The sequence below is a fragment of the Ischnura elegans genome, chromosome 12, assembly GCF_921293095.1.
Source record: "Ischnura elegans chromosome 12, ioIscEleg1.1, whole genome shotgun sequence".
NCBI classification, from domain to species: domain Eukaryota; kingdom Metazoa; phylum Arthropoda; class Insecta; order Odonata; family Coenagrionidae; genus Ischnura; species Ischnura elegans.
Genome location: NC_060257.1, coordinates 42,668,527 through 42,691,621, shown reverse-complemented (window position 1 = coordinate 42,691,621; position 23,095 = coordinate 42,668,527). Strand labels below are relative to the sequence as shown.

General features: G+C 35.5%; 1 protein-coding gene across 1 annotated transcript in view; it reads left to right on the top strand.

Moving 5' to 3' along the window:
• The window catches only part of LOC124169047 (protein obstructor-E-like), a 37,438-nt gene that overhangs the window by 4,894 nt on the left and 9,449 nt on the right, over window positions 1-23,095 (top strand). Inside the window, exon 2 of the mRNA XM_046547517.1 lies at window positions 22,365-22,586. Within this exon, the coding sequence (XP_046403473.1) occupies window positions 22,365-22,586 (222 nt within the window). The remainder of the gene's footprint in view (window positions 1-22,364; window positions 22,587-23,095) is intronic.

The window sequence follows — 23,095 nt, the reverse complement described above, 5'->3', positions numbered from 1 at the left end:
AGAGATGACTTTGGGTCCTAAATGGATATCTCTGAAACAACCTTTATCGACAGTCTCTACAGGTACTGGCATGATTACTTTTATTAGTATCGTGATAAGAGTTACGTGGCATTGAGATTCTTATAAGAGGAAAGCAAACATTTTCCTCTCGTTGCGTTCCTTGGTATTTAACTCGAATTACACAGTTGAAAATCAATTGTAAGAGCTGAATAAAAAAATATTGGAATTTTATGAAATAAATAGCGATTAATTTATAAAGAAAACCGTATATTTATTCAAAATCATCGTTCAATGGTGAATTTTTAACGACAAAAAACAATGAAATTTTTTCTTTCATCTTTAAATTGATATCTCATACATATGACTAACAGGCATGAAAATAGTTCTGCCGAAAATGGAAATACCCAAGGTTTATAGCAATAAATCTTTGCCATATTTGACTGCCAATTTAGATTATCATTTAAATATACGTAGGAAACCATTTTAACACCTTCACTAACGTACATTAAAATAATTCTCCTTTCAAGGTGAGGCTATTCTTTCCAACAATTCGTCTGAAGCCGCCCTGTTCTAAGATATAATTATTTTCAGATACTTATTACAATCACATAATTTTCAAAATCGTAACGAATAACTACAAAATAATATTTTCTAATTCGACAAAAAACACTTCATGCACAAGATATTGGCTTATTTTGAGGGGCTGCATAAGGGAATTAATTAATTCAAAAATATTTCACTGTCGCAGATGACCGTTGAGATCATAGGGCACGGCATTTACGTAAGAATTTTTCTTTCTATTTATAAATCTCCATAAATAACCCTGTAGTAATTACTTTATAATTTACTTCTCCGTTTTATACTATGACATACCTTACAAAAAATCATAAGTCTCTGAAGTACCAAATAATAAATCTAAAAAATAAAAATTGTCTCAAAATGATGCTTATATGATGGATTTCCCTGAACTCTTTATAAATATTTGTTCACTAGGTTTACAGGCAGAGGAAAAACCTAAGGATTACCGTAATATATATGCTATGAATTAGATTTAAACAAGATATTCAATATAAAAAGCATATGTTCTACTACAAAAGCTTTAGTTCGTTACGTTTTCAACTTCATTTTTTAAAAACCGTGTATGCCTTAATTATGTTTAAACAGTGTAACTTCTTAAATTTCATCTAAAAATAACGAATGATTCTTTGTTGATTCAATGAAAACATACTCTCGGAATACCAACAGCAGGAACGCCTTTACGCTATGGTAGGAACAACTTCCTATTTTCGATTTCAATACGATTCATTCATCCGTATCCATTCTCATCACATAAGAGAAAATCACATCGTCGAGCAAAAAGTGGAAAGCTATCAACTTTCGTGGAAAAATTCCTTTGATCACATTTCTCAACACCCTTCCTCTTACGATTTCCTGAAACTCTATCTATGTCCAATTTTTTCCCTGAAATAGCCAGAATCTCACTGCGATGATAAATAACCTTCGAATGTAAATTTGATTTTTATGGGCTTCAATATCTGGCCTGCTATTAATTTCATTTCTATTACGTATGAAATATAATGAGCTCATGATACATGAAATGTAAAGATAATGTTATGAATTAAAAACCTTTAAGATTAGGGAATATTAATGCTTGACGTATAGTCGGGGCTGAAAAATAAGATATATGATTATTATCCTTCTAATCACCCATGTTAAATAATTCAGTAATAACAGCATAATGATGTATTGAATTGATTGTTTCGTCGTATGTCTCTGTTTTGTAAAAAGTGCATTTGATTTTGTTTACTGTTGGCCTTCTCCTCAATGGGATCCAATTCATAAAGACTTAATCCGCGAACTGAGTAAAACACAAAATAAGGCTGCGTGGCACATAAAAAAATGCTACGGGCGTGCAGACAGTGTTACCCAGATGTTAAGGGAATTAGGCTGGGAGCCGCTGGACACTGGGAGGCTGCGCGCGAGGCTTAGATTACTTGAACAATTGAGAATGGAAATCTTTATGAGCGACACGGAGAACCCCACTATTAGAGCCACATTATATTTCCAGGTCCGAAAGAAGCGATAAATTAAGAGAGATGTTTTGCCGACCTGATAGATATGGGAATTCGTTTTCCCCGAACCATAAAGGATTTCAATAAATGCTAGTCCTAACTTCGTTAGGGCACTTCATTTTTATGTGTGGCTGGTGTCCTAACACCCCTTGCCACACGCTTTTTAGGTGGCTTGCGGGGTTTTTATGTAGGTGTAGATGAATTAAGAACCACATGCTAAAACTGTCAAAACCATATGATTATCCAGCGGTTAACCGATTTATGACTATGCATTTGAAATCAATTGAATGAGAGAGTGAAAATCATGAAAGGGAAAAGAATGATATTGAGGAAATCCAAGATAAAAATTCCATGCAAATACTGAAAGAACGAAAATATTTTAAATGTAGATCTACTAGAAAAAATAACCACCATCAGGATCAATCAACTTTCGACATAATTGTAGAGATCCTTAATTTTTATATTCTATGGCCAATGAACCCTCATTACAGCGACGCAAAGATTGGTACTAATTACGCGACCATTTTTATCGTCCTACACCTGTTCTCGTCATCATATCATAATTTTGAATGCTTGTTTCACGACTAATTTTCGGCCATTCACTTAACCCACAAATCACTTCCCCCTTTCCCTTTGAATTACAGCACCAATATCAACTCTCCCGAAAACAGATATCGTTTTCACTTCCCCCAAATCACTTCCAAAGCGTCACATCCTGAGTATATCGAGGATACCCCATGAATTAGAAGTTCCAAATATAGGTCGGGAATTGTAGCGGTGTCTTTGTAAAATGATAATTTTCAGACTGTAAAGGAAAGTTAAAATTTTTTGTTCATTTAAAAATTATGTTTTTCTTTGAAATTTTTTATCAGATTTGGAATATTTCCACATTTTGAATTGACGACGTGTTTCTTTGCTAAAATGCCCATTTTAAGAGATCTGGAGCATAATTAGACAGATTGTAGAGTAGATAAGGAAAATGCATGAGGTCAGTCTCTAAAGAAAAGTACATAGATGATATGTATGATCTTAGGTTTTCCCGGCGTATCAGTTGCAGAAAGGTTTCTCGGGTTTTCCACCGGTTGATGTCGTCCATGTCTCCCGACGTTTCGATCCGCGACTTGCTGATCATCTTCAGGGGATCTTCCGAATGCCGTTCTTCAAAAATTTTCTGTATATATACACTCCATCCGAGTTCAGGTGTAACCTGATTGGTTCACGCGTGTTGAGGTTTTCCCGCCATTTTCGTTGTATATAATGGACTTCATTATTGGTCTCCAAGCATTGCTGATTTGGAAACCAGTGTCCCTGTTGAGGTTGTTGCGGTTGATGCTGACATAGATGATAAACTACCGGAAATATGTTATTTTTCCGAAGTAACATAATTAAAGAAAAACGTATCTCCTATTTTAGATAAGCACCTCGGGATATGGGCATATAATTCAATTCACTGCAATTAATGTGCTATCTCGTATGAAATTTCAATCGATCGATATTTCTGCATATGAATAAATAATGTTGATAATATTTCTTCAAATAATTTTAAGTTAGTGCTCAATTAACAGGATTTCATGCTTACAAGGGCTACAAAGTTATTTCATTCTTTCTAAGTGAGAACGAGAGTGCTATTAGGTATTATTTGCACTGGAAATAATAATACCAACAAGTTCCCACTAGTTATCAGGTTGGTATTCCATAATCCCTTGTAGCTCCCCTAAGAAAAGCTATTACAACCTCCCTGGCATTGTTATTTCATTACTGATCGATACAAAATCCTATAGTATCATTTCCTTTGGATGTAGGAACTCAATGAATAAATACAGCTTCATTATTGGTATTGAAAACAAAATCAAATCTCCAATCACACATTTTACTTATTTTTCCATTTGAATGCACTGGATCTCCGAATAAGTCTACAAAAATAATTTTTTTTCCCAAAGCAGAAAAGCAGAATGTTGGAATGTTCTTTTTGATATGTTTTATGACTTTCAATATGAACGGTCAAAGATCGACGCATGGATATAAATTACAATTTAGAAGCAAAACTAAAAATAATTCAACAAAGTAAGATGTTTACCGTTCTCTTAATTGCCACATTATTCTAAAACAGGAAACCCGAAAAATTGAGACATTTACATCGCAGAATTTGAATATTTGCTATGGAATAAATGGGATACGGGAAATCCAAATGCCAAAATCAAGTTGGAAGGAAACATTTGCAGTTGGATTTCCAATCTCTAGAAACTAAGGCCAATTAGTTGCACAATTTCATTATTCTATCGACGTATGTAGTTTAATTATTTACGGACAATCATTCACTTGGTACTGTTGTTTAACTGCAATGTCTAGCTCGTAATGCAGGTCCATTCACCAAATTCTCTCGTATTACGCAGAATTAACTTCTCCGTTTTGTACCATGACATTCCTTACCAAAAAATTCATTAGTCTCTAAAGTACCAAATCATAAATCTCAAAAATAAAAAAATGTCACAAAATGATACTTATACGATGGATTTCTCTAAAGTCTTTATACATATTTGTTCACTAGATTTTCAGGCAGAGGAAAAACCAAAGTAAATATATATGCTACGAGTATGAATTAGCATCTAAACAAGACATGTAATCCCTATGTTCGACTACACAATCGTGGTGATCGATCACCCTCTGCCAAACTCCCTAGAGGTGGCTCTCTGGGTATTATGTAGATGTAGATTAAGTAGTTTAGAAGTAAGTTTGCATTCAACGTAAATTTTTAACGTAATTATTAATTTTTACTGCTAATCCAGTAATTATCATCAATAAAATTAGTACATCAATTGTTTAAATCAATTCGGGCCAAAGAAATCATTACATGCATTTTAAATGCTCCCCTGATTTTTATGAACAAAACTCAACTTTGAAAATCGATGAAATCGATTAAAACACATTCGAAATAGCATCCGAAAATGATTTTGCTCCAACTTATTCACATATTAATGACACATATAGACCACTTGAGTGGTTGAGTGCTACAGTGTATGCGCTACTACTCGGCCACAAGGGCTCTTACGGCTATACGGCTATTACGACTATTGCTTCATGTGTATTAAGAAATCAGTTCCTGCTGTAATTGGAGAGGCTCAGAAACCACGCTACGAGTCTTGAAATGCTAATTGAGCATGGATAGAAATGTGTCATAGCGGAACGCCAATCGACAAGTTGTGACGTGACATGAATTCTATTTACCATTCATTCGCTCCGAAATAATCGTGAAAAAAATTAAGTCGATTGATTTGTACGAAAAAAGTGCAAAAAAAAACTGGCTAGATCAAAACCTATATAATGGAGCCACCAAATACTGTTGGTGTGCCAGATCTAATGGAATTGATAGATTTAATGAGCATATATCGTTTCATTAAATGCAGCGAGGGATATTTCCATAAGTAGATGTTTTTTCCTGAAAGTCATCAGTAATCACACAAATTGCCGAAACTATTTCCATATTATACAAAAATGGATTGGAAAAAGTGCTAAGGTACAGTTTATTATTAATACATATAGACAGTTATTCCATCAATAAGCAACAAGTAATACATAATGGATAATCTTCTTGACTTTTTAGGCTTATACAAAGTCGTTCCAGGTCTTAGAAAAGTAGAAAGTAGTCTTCTTTGATTCTTTGAAAAAAATTATACGATCTTAAATTCTAGTGCATGAGTCTATCAGGTCTGCAATAAATTAAAGAGATCAGAAAAAATAATATGCGGGTCAATGTTGACTTGTGTATACTTTATACATCCCGAACATTTTATGGCGAAACTCAAGTTCTAAGAAAGTAATAATTAATTAAATTGAGGCTAATTTCCTCGATATCTTCCCACAAAAAAAATCCCGATTTAAGTTAAAGATGGATACTTATAATGCATGACTTTGATAAAATCGAGTAAAAACGTAACCAGATTTTCATGAGCCCTAAATTCATATTTTTTAATTATTGGTGTTTTCCTCCTTTATTGAAAATTAAATTTGAGTGACGTATAAAAACGAACTGATGTACGTACTTCTCGCTCTGTGCTTAGACGGGACGGTTGTTTTGTACAGGTTAGGGTAGAAATCACCCCTAAACAACCCATGGGCATGTAAGTTTTACACGTTCAAGGTAAGGGGTCCAGTTCCTTCGTGTGAACGTCCTCATAACGTGAGGATTTTGATAGAAATACCAAAAGACTTTACCTAGAATTTCAACCTTGGCCTGTTGGGTCAATAGCCTAACGTTCTGTCGACTTGATTACCACGCTACTCATAAGGTATTGTGTAAAGGATTTATAAGGCGTATGTGCATTATGTAATAAAAATTACTAGTAGACAGCAATTCATAAATTTCTTTTGTAATTCGTTTCATACTTTCTTTTCTTGTCTGACTTTGAAAGGCAAGAATTTTCATTCGGTTTTTCCTGAAATTCCAAGAATATTTTGAACGAACATTCTACAATGGCCTGCTCTAACCGCTAAACCAGCGAGCTACAATGATTAAAGTTTCCACAATAAATATATTACGAGTAAAATGTGATTAAGGCAATTTCCCTCGCAATATTTCGAACTAACAATATGCAGCTTTATTATATGTACATCATATCAGATATAAACAGGAAATATTAATTTCAATCACTTACAGACTAATTTTCTCTTCAAATAATAAATCATTTTCCAGATATGTAGGTTAAGAAAGCAATTATTTTAGATGAACCAAAAGTTTCAATCATTTCGGCAGTTTGCGAATTGTTACATAATTGTGTCAGGGACGAATATGAAACGTACAGCCGCAAGCAAAAAGGCCTCTCCCCATAAACCAAAGTAATCATACAGCTACCAAAATATTAAAGGCGCTGATGAAGTTTCATTAATTGTCAATTCTATAGCACTGCTATACCATATTATTTTCAATCCTTAATTTATATTTTTTCAAGAAGCATCCTTCCCAATGATGATCAGCCGAAGAATGTAATGGATTTAATCACTTAGAATTTATAACACACACAGTTTATACGAGATTAACCTTTAATTGAGAAATGATTGCCACTCAATAAAGAAACAAAAGCCATTATCACGAGGATAAGTATTTTTAGCATGAAAGTTTAGTTAGAAACTAATATTTCCGCAATTATGAAATAAAAACCTCTTGCTTTACCTGCTGGTTATACTACTTGCTGGTTATAATTCATAAGTTAACCATTTGATCTACCGTTCACAACGATCTCGAGGTAATTCAATGCAGCAAATATGCATTGAATTACCTAATGCCTGTTTATTGATAAAATAGCAAATTAAGCAAATAACGAAAAGTAAGCTCCACAGCTTTTGGGTGTCGAAAACGACATAACAAGCTAACGCGCACTAAACTGTTTTAAGAACATTAACCTAACGTACACACTACATAGAAAAAGAATTGAGTTGTTCCTTAGCTGCCTCGATTCCAATTCCCCAGAATATTTATCCTTTTCATCATCATACCCATATTGTATTTCTTCTCAAGATGTCTAATATCGTATTCATGGTTTTAGTTTAAAAAACTGACCAACCTCTCGTGTACCAAATAACTAGTACATGACGTGCTCAAAATAATTATGATTAAGTCACATTCGACCAAACACCACGATAACTTTTGGCGTTAAGTTTACATGGCTGGTAGTATTTTTTCTATCAACGCCGCTATTGACCAAAGTCTTCTAGAATCTAACCATAATTATTCACACAGTAAATTTCGATCTATAAGCTCTTCCAAGAGGGACTTTCTATACTTCAGAAGGTGGTGAAGCTTCTTAGTATTTTTTTTCCATTGGCGGTGACAATTCTAAGGATTTTTTCCATTCACGTGGGATTGCAACTCCTTAGTTACTTCACAATTAATCTTTGAGCTAGGTTAAACGATAGCTTTGAACGAATATTATGACGAATAACTAATTGGTATATCCTCGTCGTAATGGCTTGTGTTGCTTTTTTGGGTGGCAAAATTTCTCTATTAAAGGATAAACTCACATAAACTGTCTGTGTTATAAAGCCTAAGTAATTAAATCCATTATATTCTGCGGCTGATCATCAGCATATTGTTGATACCAGTAACGGATACAGAAAAAACTCAAGGGGGCGCCAAAGATATTTTGAGCTGCCTATATTTTTATCGTAATAAAAAATAATCAAGTTACATACAAAGCTTAAGATAGTTTAATTAAACTTATTACACGCATATACAATAAAATGCTATCTTTTAATATAAAAGAGTTACCATTGTGGTTCTGGAAATGCGGGCAGCCCCGCAACGGAGAGGGGGGGCGGCGCCCCCTGTGCCCCCCATATGTATCCGACACTGGTTGATACTCGCTCAAAGCACTCGTTTAATTAAGCTCAAACAATTCATTGTTTCAGATCATTAAAATCGGACATTTTCGTCCATCCTTAATAATTTACTGTCCTTAAAAATCCAGGGTACTTAATAGAATGTCAATAATGCTGGATACGGAAGAAAAACCGTTTTCATGGTAACTGCAAAGTACATAAAAAAAAATGTTTGCGTTGCCATGGCTCAGTAATAAAGGAGTTGCGACCAAATGTTTATCTAACTAAAAGTGCTTAAAATTATCTCCCGTACCGCCTCCTGAAGTATCGTAGATTCCTCCTCAATTCCTTAAGTGTATTTTTTCGGCACGGCTTTATTTATGACGCACGGTCTGAGGAAACTCAAAAAGTCAGGGGTAAGAGGGGGAAGATAATCTCGTCATAGTAATCTCTCAAGACTTCCGTGTTTCGATAGGAACGGCAATGGAGGGTGGGCAGGTGAGGGGTAGAGTAAGGGGAGGCGGCATCTAATACATACTTCGCCCCCTTCCCCAATCCATTCCCAATATGCAACGCGCCAATCCACCCGCTTCCCTTCCACTCTGCAGTCACAGCGCACTCCGGAGGAAAGAAAGGCTCACCGCCGCCCTCAAATACAGCGACCACACCCATACGGCCATTAACACACGGTTGCCTTTTCTCGTATTTTTTTACTTTAACTACTTGCTCCCACTCCGTCTTTGGAATACGTTTTAAGCCTCGTTCACCGCAACTTCATTTGGTGTGGCTTGAATTATTATCACTACGATACAAAAGCGAAATATTCCGTCAAGAACATCTAATAATCATTCAATAGATTAATGTAGATGATATTATATCTTTGTGATGCCATAAATTACCACCTGAATGCTACCTTATACATTTTTGATGCTCAGCAATATAATTTGAGATTAAAATTTTCTTTGAAAATGCTTCATTTTGAATGCCATAAAAATGGAAAAAGTTGCAATATATTTTGTTTGACAAAAAAGAAAAAGAAAATGATTTTTTCCTTCGTTCCAAATGGTAAGGCCATATCATGCAATCAATTTAAGAAAAATTGTGATATTTTATTGGCTGTAGTACGTTATATTCAAGGCGATTTCAAAATATTCTATTCTAAATACACTTCTACGGCTGATATCCACGTAGAATTAGTTTCCGTGCTGTATTTATGGAAATTACATTTGAAAATGCGCATTTTGATGCAGGCTCGCATACCTGTACGCATCAAAGCTAAGGAAAATCGCTGATTACTTCTCGTACATGTAATCTATACTAACAAAAAGTGCATTTAAAGCTCGCTTTAGACAAACGGTCAAGAAAAAATGAAAGTTATTATCACCATATTTTTTTATTATTAGAAAATGAATAGTGTAAATGCAGCTGGAACCGCCAGCAGTCAAACCGCTGGAAAAAGGTACAAATTTGAAAATGCATGCATTGAAGAATTACCTTACTAGCTCACTACCCTTATCCTGAATCCTTGAATCCTTTAACCGAGATGGTTTTCGTCTTTATTTGATGGGAAAACTGTTAATAAAATACTCTGGCGGGATTTGTGTTGGATTGCGTTGACGTGAAAAAGCTTCCTAAAAGATTGAGAGTCACTGTTAGTCATTAATAGGATTTCATTTACAACTACCGATCCTAATACTTAATTTCAATCCCATATTTTGACGCATCTACTCTAAAAAACATAATTACCAACCAGCACATGCATTTCCCCCATCGTATGATGCCCAGCATAAATAGATTGATTATTTACAATCATTTAATCGATTGATAAAGCTTAAATTCTATTTTTTTGTGATCCACGCTGTTAATATCTGAAAATTGCCTAACATATTTATGATGTACGCAGTTTGAATGCTATCTAATGCATGATGCTCGATGCTTTAATGGTCGCAAATATTACCTGTGTACCATATTTGGTTGCCTTAATTTTTCTGACCCGCACGCGAACCCGAAGAAGTTAAATCGTTTTTAGCTTCGTTCACAACAACTTAACTGGGCGTAAGTTGAATAAATATCAACAAGACACATAAGCGAAATATTCCACCAAGCACAAATAGTACCAGGAATCATTTAATCGATTGATAATAAGAAATTCTATTTTTACGATGCACACTAGAACCACCCGAACATTATCTCATAAATTTGTAGGCTATCTAAATATTATGTATATATTTGCAATGCTCGCTAATATAATCAGAATACCATGTAATCCTAGGATTTTTTTCTTGTTAATTGCAATATTGATGGATTTACTCTCTATGGGTCACTGCGTTTCACAATAAACGAAACGGGATATAATTTTTTCCTTGGTTCCACATGTAAAATTCGTACCTATATAGTCGATCGAGGAGATGAAAAAATGTTCCTAATGGGACCACAGCTAGTATTTCACTCTCTCAATGTATTCAGATGCCCTAATACAGTGTCCTTCTCAGAGGATCGCCTAGCAATTTTATTCCTCTTAGAGGAAGTATAAATAGAGGGCGGGTGACGTCATTATCTTGGCCCCAACATACCTCGACCGTCTCAATGGTAACATGATATTGTGTCACGTGACTTCGGTACGATTAGCGAATTAGTACATTATTGGTGTGCACTGGGGTGCCAAGAAGTACTATTCAAGGGAAGCTCAATGACCTTTCATACGTGATATGGAGGATAATGAGTGGTGCTATTCCGCACTCGTCGGACCACATAATGAATATGCAGCGAGGCTTTGGGATACGGTGCAGACAGACTTAATGCGTGAACAGAATAAAATACAAAGGAAAGCTGAGCGATTCGCCAAAAACTGCTACGGGCGTACAGAAAGCGTTACACAGATGTTAAGCGAATTAGGCTGGGAGCCGCTTTACACAGCGTTACACAGATGTTAAGCGAATTAGACTCGGAGGCTGCGCGCTAGGCTTAGATTGCTTGAGTAATTGAGAATAGATACCTCTAAGAGCGACACGATAACATAATATTAGGGCCCCACTATATTTCCAGGTCCAGCAAAAGCGATAAATTAAGAGAGATGTTTTGCCGAACGGATAGGTATGAGAATTCGTAGCATATTATCAGAGCCGCACTACATTTCCAGGTCCGACAGAAGCGATAAATTAAGAGAGATTTTTTACCGAACGAATAGATATGGGAAAAAAGGACTTTAATAAATGCTAGTAATAATTTCGTTTTAGCATTTGCTATTTATACGCAAACTTCTGGTGTCCAAATACCCCATTTATCCCCTAAATTCCCCCCCAACACGCCTTTTTAGGCGGCTTGCGGGGTGGCATTTAGATGTAGGTATAGGTGAGTAAAATTAAAAATGTTTTAATACATATTGTATTATATTTTGATTTGTGCTTAATTTGTTACCCCTGGGCTCTTTAATGCCTAAATTTCCAAGTCAGGTGAGACTTATGATGGGCCCACGTCTTTGCTGAAGAGGGTGCTACCAACTTGCCCTATACTCTTACTCTTGGATATTCTTGGTCCAGACTGTGTAATGACTATGCGCTCGAGTTTTCGCTTGCGTGCGTACGAGAGCGGTGATCGTAATGGGCGGGAAACCGGTTCAGGGGGAGGCTGAGGCGGGGGGTGGGGAAATGGCGGAGAATCGGTCACTTGTTACTGGGGCAGTGGGTGCCACGGAGGAGGATTGTATTGGTAACGGAGACGTGGCCGGAGGCTGTGTCAAAAGAGACTGTGTGAAGTTAACATGATTTTTGTGGAAATTAAAAAAAAACTCTTCTTGAAGCCGGTTTACAGAAGAAAAATAGCGAAAGAATGTATTATAGTTAATCAAATTTAAATTATAAATACACCTCATTGGCTGATCTCTGCAAAAATTGTTATCCGAGCTGTATTTCTGGAAATTACATTTGAAAATGCGCATTTTAATGCCGATTCTCATCGCTGTACTTATGAAAGCAAAGGGAAAACATTGATTACTGTACACATGTATAAGCTATGCTGACAAAAAACTAATCTCATTGTCTCTATACCCAAACAGTCATGCAAAAATTAAATGTAAGCATATTACCATACTATTTTTTTGAATTATAAGCAAGTAAATACCGTAATTGAGTCAAACCACGTTAGTTACAGGAAAATAGCGCTACGGTCGGATTATATACCTAGAAAAAGACTAAATTGAAAATAAATGCACTGAACAATGCTCATTCAGACCACCCTTGTTTTGAACTGTAACCTAGTTAGTTTTCGTTTTGATGGCAAAAGTGTTAGTGAAAAACTAAATTATAAATTATTTAATGTAAATGCTAAACACACTTCATCGGCTGATCTCCTGAAAAAAATGGTTTCTAATTCTACATTTATGGAAACAAAATTTGAAAATGCACAGTCTAATGCAGGTTCTCACGGTCTTACGAACGAAATCAAAGGTAAAACAGTGATTACTGCTCGAATATATAAGCTCAGTTGACAAAGAGGACTCATTCATGTTTGCTATACCCGAATGGTCATGAAAGAATGTAGTGTAAGGATATCATGTATTCTCTACGGTTTATTCAGATTTATTTTCATCCAGTAATACGGTATTTATATACTGATTGTATTTAATTGTCATCATTATCTCTGGTAAGATTGGTTTGACGCAGCTTTCCACTCAAATCTCCTATAAGCTAAACTTTTCACATCTACGTATTATTTTTTTTCACATCCTTCTCTACCTACTCAACATCTTTTTTAATACTAGAATCACAAACAAAAATTAATAAAACAAATAATTTAATTTATTAAATTAATAAATATTAATTGAATAAATTAAAAAATAATCACTAATTAAAAGTATTATTCAAATAAAATGCTAAAATTCAATTTAATGCTAATATTTTCTACTGGTGCCCACAAAAACATAAGCATTACTTACGATATTTTCTGGATATTTATCTTTTTCTGAAAATATAAAACCAAGTTCATTCCGTAATACTTGATTTTTTTTCTTAAATTTTAAGGCAATTACCTTAATTATTAACGTTATTAATTACATAAACAGTAATGTCTTACATACACATCCCCTTTCATATCTTAGGGTCATACTAACAATTCTTAGGTGATTTAAATTTATTTTACCCTTTAATAAACCTGAAATTTTCTTTTGTGATAAACGGTAAAATAGCTGCTATCTTACTATCCGAATTACATATTTTCCTTGGACACTTCCTTAACATTATGGAGCATAAAATGGATCGGCCGTGAAAGTAACGAGGAAGTGATCAGAAGAGTGGGAGATAAGAGAAATCTTCCTAAAACCTTAGGCAGAAGATGGAACAGTTCAGTTGGCCATATTTTGAGGTACGATGGCCTAATGAAGACAATCTTTGAAGGACAGGTGGAAGGGAAGAAGGGCAAGGAACGGCTCCAAATGAGTCACATAGGACAGGTTATAAAGGATGTAGAAGAGAAAAATACGTAGCTACGAAAAAGCTAGCGGATAGAAGAGAGGAATGGAGAGCTATGTAAAACCAATTTTGACTAATGATGGTGATGTCGTTTCTTTAAGATCCATACGAGCTATTTGAGACTAAAGTGGGTCCTATTTCCTCTCCTTGACAAACTATGTTAGATTGAAAAGCGAAACAGGACCAATATTTTTTATTCGGTTCTAAACGGTGAATTCATGAAAAGGAAACGTCGTATCTTTAAAGATATATTGACCGAGGAGGCATAAAAAGCGATCCTAATGGGAGTAAAGCCAGGTTTTTCATTCTCCCACTGAAGTAGAAGGAGTTTTAATTGTATATTTATCTTCAAAAGTGCGCAACTGAGACCTAAGTTTTTACACGGTAGCGATCGAATAGTTCTTCCATTCTACCAAGGCTTTCATAGAATACAACCTTGCTTTGAATCCTTGCCCAAACCCTTTCTTCTGGGTAACTTTCCAACGTTTTTGCCATTTTTATAGCTTTTCAAATCGTTTTTGGGTTGAGGAAAAACGAGATAGATTTGAGAAAGTTTAGTCGAATGATGGGAAAAAATGTCTTTCTTTTTTTTCATTTCAGAATCCCCATGTCATGTAATTTTTGCCTCCACAAATGCCAAACGCGCCATAAAATATCCTACGTCACCTAAGATGATGCGGTGCGCTATATGCAAGCAACCACTTCTTTGGTCACGACTTAAGGTTATAACTTGCGAATGAAATTAAATATAAAGGAAAGCCATATGATTCGTCACAAAATACTATGAGCGAAACGAGAGCATTGTACAGATTTTACACAATCTTTGCTCGGAAGCCAAGTTAGATTGTTTGTGCATAGTGATGCATTACCCATAGCATACAACAACATATCTTTCAGAGAAACACGGATGATACTACCTATCTTGAAACCTAACAGTATTTCTGTGGAAGGCATGAACGATTAATTAACCCTTAGAAAGATATTTTGCCGCTCGGCATGATGTTATTTGGTATTTTCCCCGAAAAATAAAAGACATAGGTTCTTCTACACTGTACACAGTCCTATTGAGGCAGCTCAGGGAAGTTTTTTTTTCTTTTAGGTATTCTAACTAGAAAGGCAGGTTTCCATGAAGTACAGGGACGCCGACTTATAAAAAATATTGGGGGGGCCCAAACCGGGGATCTTGCCCCGGGAAATTTTCTAAGTAGTGAGTTTTAAGTTTTTTAAGCATTTTATAAGAGTCATATGATCAACATTAGAATCATTATAACTCGAATCTCGATATCTGGACACTCCGGATAAAATCGACAAGCCTGACACATTTTTTCCTCACACCCATAACGGATTTTTGAGGGGGCTCGGGCCCCCTCAAGCCCCATGGAGTCGGCGCCTATGATGAAGTACAAAGAAGAATTCTGGCATCCTCCCATCCCTGCATGGAATTTCCTTTTAAATTCACAAAAAGACCTATTCTCGTTCATTTTAGTAAAAAATACAGTGGAATTTGGATAATTCGAACATCAAGGGTCTAGTTAAAAACATTGAAATATCCAAAAATTCTAATTAAAGAAGTCCTTAATAAATAGGTCCAAAACAATAAAATTCATATTTTCAATCAAAACTCTTTACTAAATTGACAATCTTGAAATGTAAATACTTTGATTAACGCCTATCGACAAGACTAAAGTAACCATAAAACGGTACTATTTATTTCAACAAACTACGAAGTAAAGTATAGTAACATTTTTATTCTAACCTCACGCGGGGGGCAGGAGGGGATCGGTGAGTCAGCAGACTCTAAGCTGGCACGCATTTTGTCTAACAAAAACCTTTTGGCAATAGCGTTGGTAAAGCATATTTTCCGATGGATTCACAATTATTTTGAGTCGCAGATTATAATTTATACCTTGATTTGACACACTAAAAATTCGAATTATCCACGATATTTTTGAATTGTTTGAATACCAAATGCTAGGGACCAAAATAAATATTCTAATTAAAGAATATTTCGAATTGCCCAGGTTCCACTTAATATTCTTTTCCATCCTCTCCATCCTTTACCCAACATTCTACTCTCTAACTCTATTTTCAACATCCACTCTGTAATTCTTCGTTAAAACTTACACGGGTACTCGTCATGTTGACTAAAAAATTTTGGGCTCTGTCGCCGTGTCAATTCTTGGGTGGCCCTTGACTATATGACGATCCTCTCATAAGTCCTTCCTGTCCACGAACGCCTCCCTTGCTAACGTAATTATCTTTCTGATGTGTTCAGAAAAAATGCTTGTAAAATGACATATCTTTAACGTTCTCTTAATTTTGGAAAAAGAAAAAAAGTCACGCGGATTCTCGGATAGTCATGCGAATATAGAGGCTAGGGTATCGTTACAGCATTTTCTTTGCCAAAATTAATTTACTAGTAATGAAATGTGTGCTCAATATCGCCGATCTCATAAATAAACGTCAAATAAGCAGCTGCTGGAGACAAAGTAAATAATAGATATGCCAGACAATTTTATCATACTTCTGGAGCATATATACTTAACTCGCTTTGCTCGCTGGGGGGGCTCTGCCCTCCCTAGGCCCCCCCGAAAAAGGCCTGCGGCCTGTTATGCTCACTGTGGGAGGTCTTACACTTTTTGTTTGCTACTTGTTACTTAAGGATCGTTTACTTTTAAGCTGGCTAGCTTAGGTATAAGCAATAATTCCACTTTCACGTAAAACGAGCGCATGGTACGTAGGCTACAATATGAATGTAAATATTTATAAAGAGAAACGTTTTTCTGAGGGGCTAAAAAAGTAAAATAAATTTCTACGTGTTTCTTTAACTTATTCAATTCAAATACAAAAAACGTTGAGACCACGTTCCACTGTAACACCCAATGCATACGTAATATCATAACATAACGACTTTACGAATTACAATGAAAAACACGTTTATTAATAATTTTCCACAAAACTCAACCAAATTCTTGATATACGAATAAGATGTAACAGCTGTTCCCCTTCGTAAGCGAATTACGTTGGGACTGAATATCAATATCTAGAAACAAATGCGCCTTAGAATGAATTGGGGCTAGTATAACGAATTTTATCGAAATATTATTTATCGTGATCGCGATTAATTTCACTTCAGAAATACCACTATTTAAAGTTTTAATGAATCGGGATACACAAATATCTCAGCTTTAATATCCAACGCAATGCGCAATAAATCTGGTGAGTAACGGATCACAGCCTTTGGTGTACAAGACATTGTGAATGTCAAGATTTCGATAATTTTCACAGTTGAATAACTTAGTCACTCAAGGAAACGTGATTTTCGCAAGACAAATAATTGAATAAGAAATACCTTTATTTGCACGTATCTTACATATTGTATTATTCACTGCCTATTCACTCCTGCAGCTCACTGATAACATTGTACATTAAAAAGGACATTAACGGAAAAAAGAACGTAAACAAAAATAAAAAGTTATCACCATCACAAAAAATGAAAATAAAATCATTTTTACCTACCTATATTATGTAAGACTTGTTTGAAAGTCTTTCTACTACAATCGTGTATCGCCAACAAGATACGAACTATAGTCAACAGCACGAATCATATTTCTAAATTGGCATTTAGTGCACTTGTTAACTTTGATATTAATAACCACCACACTTTCGATGTAGTATATCAAAAACAACAACTAACTTCCTACCTTATATTTCTCCGCTTTTGATTTGAATGCGCTTTGATTTAAACAGATGTTTGTTCTTGCGGAAAGAAGACGCAAAGAAATAGACACTTCAAATATTACTTTCTTAATTTCCTTCCTTATCTTTATCATCCTTTCGTTTTAATTCCTTTGTCTTCTTTCCCAATTTAGCTCCTCTTGTTTGCATAAACAAATATGTTGCTATGATTGTTCGTTTGTATGACTGCCGCGCCGCCATTGGAATTTGGTGGCCATTTTTTGAACTAATCCCCATTCTCAATTTTAGATGAATAGACAGATATATAATTGTAAATTTAGTGTTTTCATAATTTTTCCTGGGGTTTCAGACAATTTTAGATGGGGTCTTCATTAGACTTTCTGCCGTATCTCGTCTCGTTCACCCCAAACATTTGTATAGGTGAGTGAATGAATGAATGAATGAATGAGTGGTCGTTAGGGGATTTTATGATGTATAGAAGATGAAAACATTTTGACAATCGGACTCTCTTCAAACTTTCTTAAATTTCAAACCAGCGAAATTGAAAAATTCCTGTTATTTTCTGAACGCCTTCGCAATATTGTGAAGGTGACAGCATAAATGTGGACGAATAAAAAATTAAAAAACAAAAACTAAAATTCCCCCTATTTTCTGAACACGCCACGCATCTCTTATCCTAGCAACGCATCTACTTTTTTAAAGACCAAAGATGACAATTAATGTCTAGAAATACGCCGACGGCACTGCACGCAAGGGGTATTATTAAAAATTGTACCGTTTGCAAGGTTCGACTTAAAATGCGAGCAGCACACCACCCCAGGCAATTTGACTCTGAACTCGAATAAGTTGGCAAGACTTGTTCCGCTGACCGTAACGTTTACACAGACGAGAAGTCGGGAAGAAGCCATCGTAAACATTCCACTCTGGCAAGGCTTCACGAGAAAACAAATATTTTCATCGGAGAGTAAGAATGACGACTGCTGATGGATGGACGAAAAGGGAATAACTTTTTCTCCCAATGCAGTTGAGGTTTGAGGGTAAATAAACGTGAGAGGTATCTGCAGGGTGAAAGGGAGTAAAGCAAAGAAACTAGACTCAACTTTCATTTCCAACCCGCGTGGAACCTGTGGGTGACGAAATACAAGCAGACTGAAAGGCAATGCGAATTCTTTCACATCTGGGCATTGAAAATCAAGCAAGACGGGGTTCTGAAATCGTCGATTTTTAAGAAATCAATCAATTCTGCTCACGTGACAAGTAAGGGATACGCGATCTAGAGGTTATTGACTTGAACACTTTAAGAATTACGTGCTCAAGCTATTTAATATCGCTGCGTCATTAAAACTAATTGATAGCTAATTCATTACCATGTAATCAACTTGCAATATAATAAAATAATATTTTTTACACGGAGTAAATCCACAAATATGCTTTTCTACGCAATAAATTTATATTTATTTAAAATTTTTACTATTTTCGGTTTCATTCAGGGAGTTATTTCCCTCCGAAGGATAATTAAGATATTTAAAAAAAAAGAGATAATATATGTAAAATCAGGTTATTACCCGCCAATTCGGCTACTAAAAGTGAAAAATGTGAAGTGGTGCCTCACGCAGCCATTTTAGTTGGACTATTCGTTGCCTAAACTCCGTATTTTATATAATTCTGACCCATTACAAGGCCAGAAAATTCTTTAGTTAAACTTTAAACCTCGTCAATAAAATCTGGCATGCTACATTTTCCATTATTTATTGCCAAGTAGTTATATATTCTCCATTGGTGTTTGCCTCTTGATTCAGCGTGAATTTCTGATAAATTTCAAACTTTCGAGCTCGGGCGGCAGTGGTTATTATTATCCGATTTTAAAAAATTCGGACCTGAGACCCTGATATGAGCACTTTCCCGCACAGGTCAAATTTGATCCCCAATAAAAAAGCCAATTTTCAGCCCATCCTAATGAGCATATATTTTTACCTCGGTGTATGCATAGAAAGCAATGAAAAAAACAAGGGTACTCATGTAGACGCCTATCACTCAACGCATTACGAATGGAAATGTTATTACATTTCTGTGTCATGATAGCAATTTATTATTCTATTGTATTGCGACTATTTGTCAAGAAAATATACCAGTGGAAGTTTACTTCTGTAGATATTTAATTTTTCAGCTAAATGCCCGATTTGTAGCCTTGTAAAAAGCTTCAAAGATAATTTATCGTAAGGAATAGAATTTTTTTTTGTTCATTCAGCTATCTTTTAAAAATTCCCGTGGCTCTAATATGCGGGAAAGTACTCCTAACAAGTAGATAATGTAATTGTTCTACTGGACCTAATGCTTAGTTTTTTGATCGCTACGGGGCATGCCTTCTAGGGAAACCTGAGGACCACTTACAACAGAGAGGATATGCCTCCCCCTTGAAAATATGGATAAACGTGGCAAATGTCACGGCGATATGTGAAACAGCGTCGATAATAGTTGATTCTATTGATCTCGGATGTAAAAGCACCAATTTTTCTTCATTTACATTGATATACATGGCATCGTTATTTACGATTCAATAAAATATTGACTTTAATGAAAATTTAAATTTTCTACATTACTACTCTACTTTTTTCATAAGATTCTTCAAACGTTCCAAGGCTTTCTTCGGAAAAGGTTATGCCCGTGATAATAAATAGCATCAAGTTACCGAAAACGTCATAGCACTTTTCCTTCATGACAACAGTGTTCTCTCAGATGATTTGTTCAACATTCTAAAAGCGTAAATAGAATTTCTAGTATGATTAGATTTTATGGGAGGTTGTTCTATGTAATATCAGCAAGAACGAAACGGGAACTTTGATGTAAGAACGAATCATTTAATTGTTATCATCTTATGACACCCATTATTCTCTTAATCAAAAATACTGCCTATTTTTCATTAAATTAGTTAATAGCCACTGATTTTTTCCCACTATAAGCCATCGCATTCCATATTTTTGGGGAATAGGTCGTATGATGTCCTATCTTTGCTTTCTTCTATGATTCGTCAACATATATCTAAAGAGCAATGACCTCTACTGTGAAATAAGATCACTTTTTGGGCAACGAATGCAATAAGAAATGTTGAAAGCTTTGTCCTTTCACGAAAGGAAAAGACTTGAGACAGTAATTGGAGTTCCTTTCACATTCCAACAATCGCGGAGACAAGAGTTGGTCAGAGTCACAAGTCAAAGATGGTGGCGCCCAACGGAAGGCCAAGGAACTAACTTTCGCTGATTGTAAGATCAAGAACATTTAAACGATATCTAGGAATTTGATAAAGGCAAAAATAGGGTGTACAAGTTTGTGAGTCAGTTAGATATTTGTTACCGATGATGTCCCAACACGGTGAAAGGTAAAGAGCCCATGAATTAAAGATGAGACATTCGAATCTCTAAAATCTTGTAGATTTGAAATGCTAATACTCCCCTCTTTGTGCTATTTCCAAAATTTGAATCCAAAAATATGTGTCTAAAAACTTAGGATATAAACACCAGTTACATGATCTTTTTAATATGATATGCCCCATTCGTTTCACCTCTACATCAAATGCATGTGATTTATGCTATGTGTAAAATGCCTGTCTTTCTCTCAAAAAAAAGCATGATTTTCTAATGTTCTATTTCTATTATTTTTAAAGATAAACTGTTATTATTTATTGACATAACGAGAGTGACCTCGAATTAACTTGTAATGTTAAAAAATTAATACATTATTCGTAATTTAACTCTTATTAAATGTAATATTTATATTAATTGACCCAATAATATTAAGAAATGATTCTGAAGATAATATTAAAAGTCATAAAAGAAATGATGCTACTTCTATATTAATTATGAGTTTGTTGAACAATCCAAGTAACTTCGATATTTACATTATTTATAGTATATGATCTATTTTTGTCATTGTAAAAATTACAGAATCCCATCAAGGTCCTCGATGAACGAATGACCAGTGAATAAACCAATACGATTAATGCTTCCTTAGTATTTAAAATTGGAAATAATGCTTTATTAGATTTACCTTCCCCATCAAATATTTGATAAACCTTTGGGTCATTATTAGGATTATGTTTGATTTCGCAAATTGCTACAAGATTTTTCATAGCCATTCATTACACAGGCAACAGGGTGGTTTCCTTTTTTATTTTTATTGCCTAATTCGAAAGATTATTACTCCTGGATTACGTATTTCACGCTTTTAGATTTTTAAATGACGATATCTATTTTTCGCGATTACACGGAGAGTGAAAATTTTCAAACGCGTGAAAACGCGACGGCTAAGTATGAATGCTGGGAAAAGCCAGTGCGACGTCAAACTGGTTCCGGCTGCGCCGTGTGAGGCTATAAGAGCCGCGCCGCTTCGATGCAGGCTGCTAGCAGGTAGCAGAGTACACTGCGAGCAGGTAGCGCTTGGCTTAAATAAGGATTATTAATACCCTAACAAACGAAGATAACTTTCCGACCTTAGGCAATTTTAATAAGTGTTTATTAACAGATGTTTCTCTGTGCTCTGTGCCTCATGCATGCATTGATAATCTCAGACGATGTAAGACTCCTATCTCCTCGTATAGAATCTGGGTCCCATTGACGTCACGCGGAGTGGCATCGCATGGGCGCCAATCTGGCATTTTTCAAATGATGTTAAAATTGACCATCAACAGTCGTCAAAAACTGGGATTTCTAAAACCAAATAATTTGTATATTATGAATACATTAATGGTGGGTAACGAATCGCAATCAATGCCTTTCGTTTTCCTTGATGAAGGATACTAACCTATTATATTTATTTGCAGCGGCCCTCCTGGTGGCCTGCTCTCTGGCCCAGCACTGCCCGGAGCCCTACGGCGAACAGGCCTACCCTCACCCGCAGCTTTGCGACCACTTCATCCGCTGTGAGAACGGCACAGCCAGCGTCGGCGTGTGCGAGAATGGACTTCTGTTCGACGGAAAGGGCAACGTGCACGATCACTGCAACTACCACTGGGCCGTCGACTGCGGCGACAGGCTGGCCGAGCGTAAGTACATGCTAACTCCTTCAAGAACTAACTATTATTCACTTAAGTAAAAATGCCTCTCAATGAACTGCATCTCTTTTCAAAAAGATTAAAGCCACGGAGTTTATGTTTCTATATTTTTATTTTCATTTATTGCCACACCGACGAAAACAGTGCTGCTTGGTCTTTTCATGCTTGCTACCTAGCACTACTTAGGGTTTAAAAACATTAAAAGAGTAAACGTATACGAACATCGAAGCTCTGTTTAAGGGAAACCTAACCAGGTGGGGCTCAAACCCACGAACTTCAGTTTGGCCACGTACATACAAAACATTTGTGCTCTGCAATTATATACAGAACATATGTTACGTATGGATATTGTTTGGAATAAAATTTTTGAGGGAATAATAACAATATCTTGAATTGATGGTAAAGGTGAATAAAAAGAACAAGTACATTAACTTTTTCCTCATTAAATTTTTTATGAACCTTTATTGTATTTTGATTTACAAGTAATCTTCTCCTTTCTT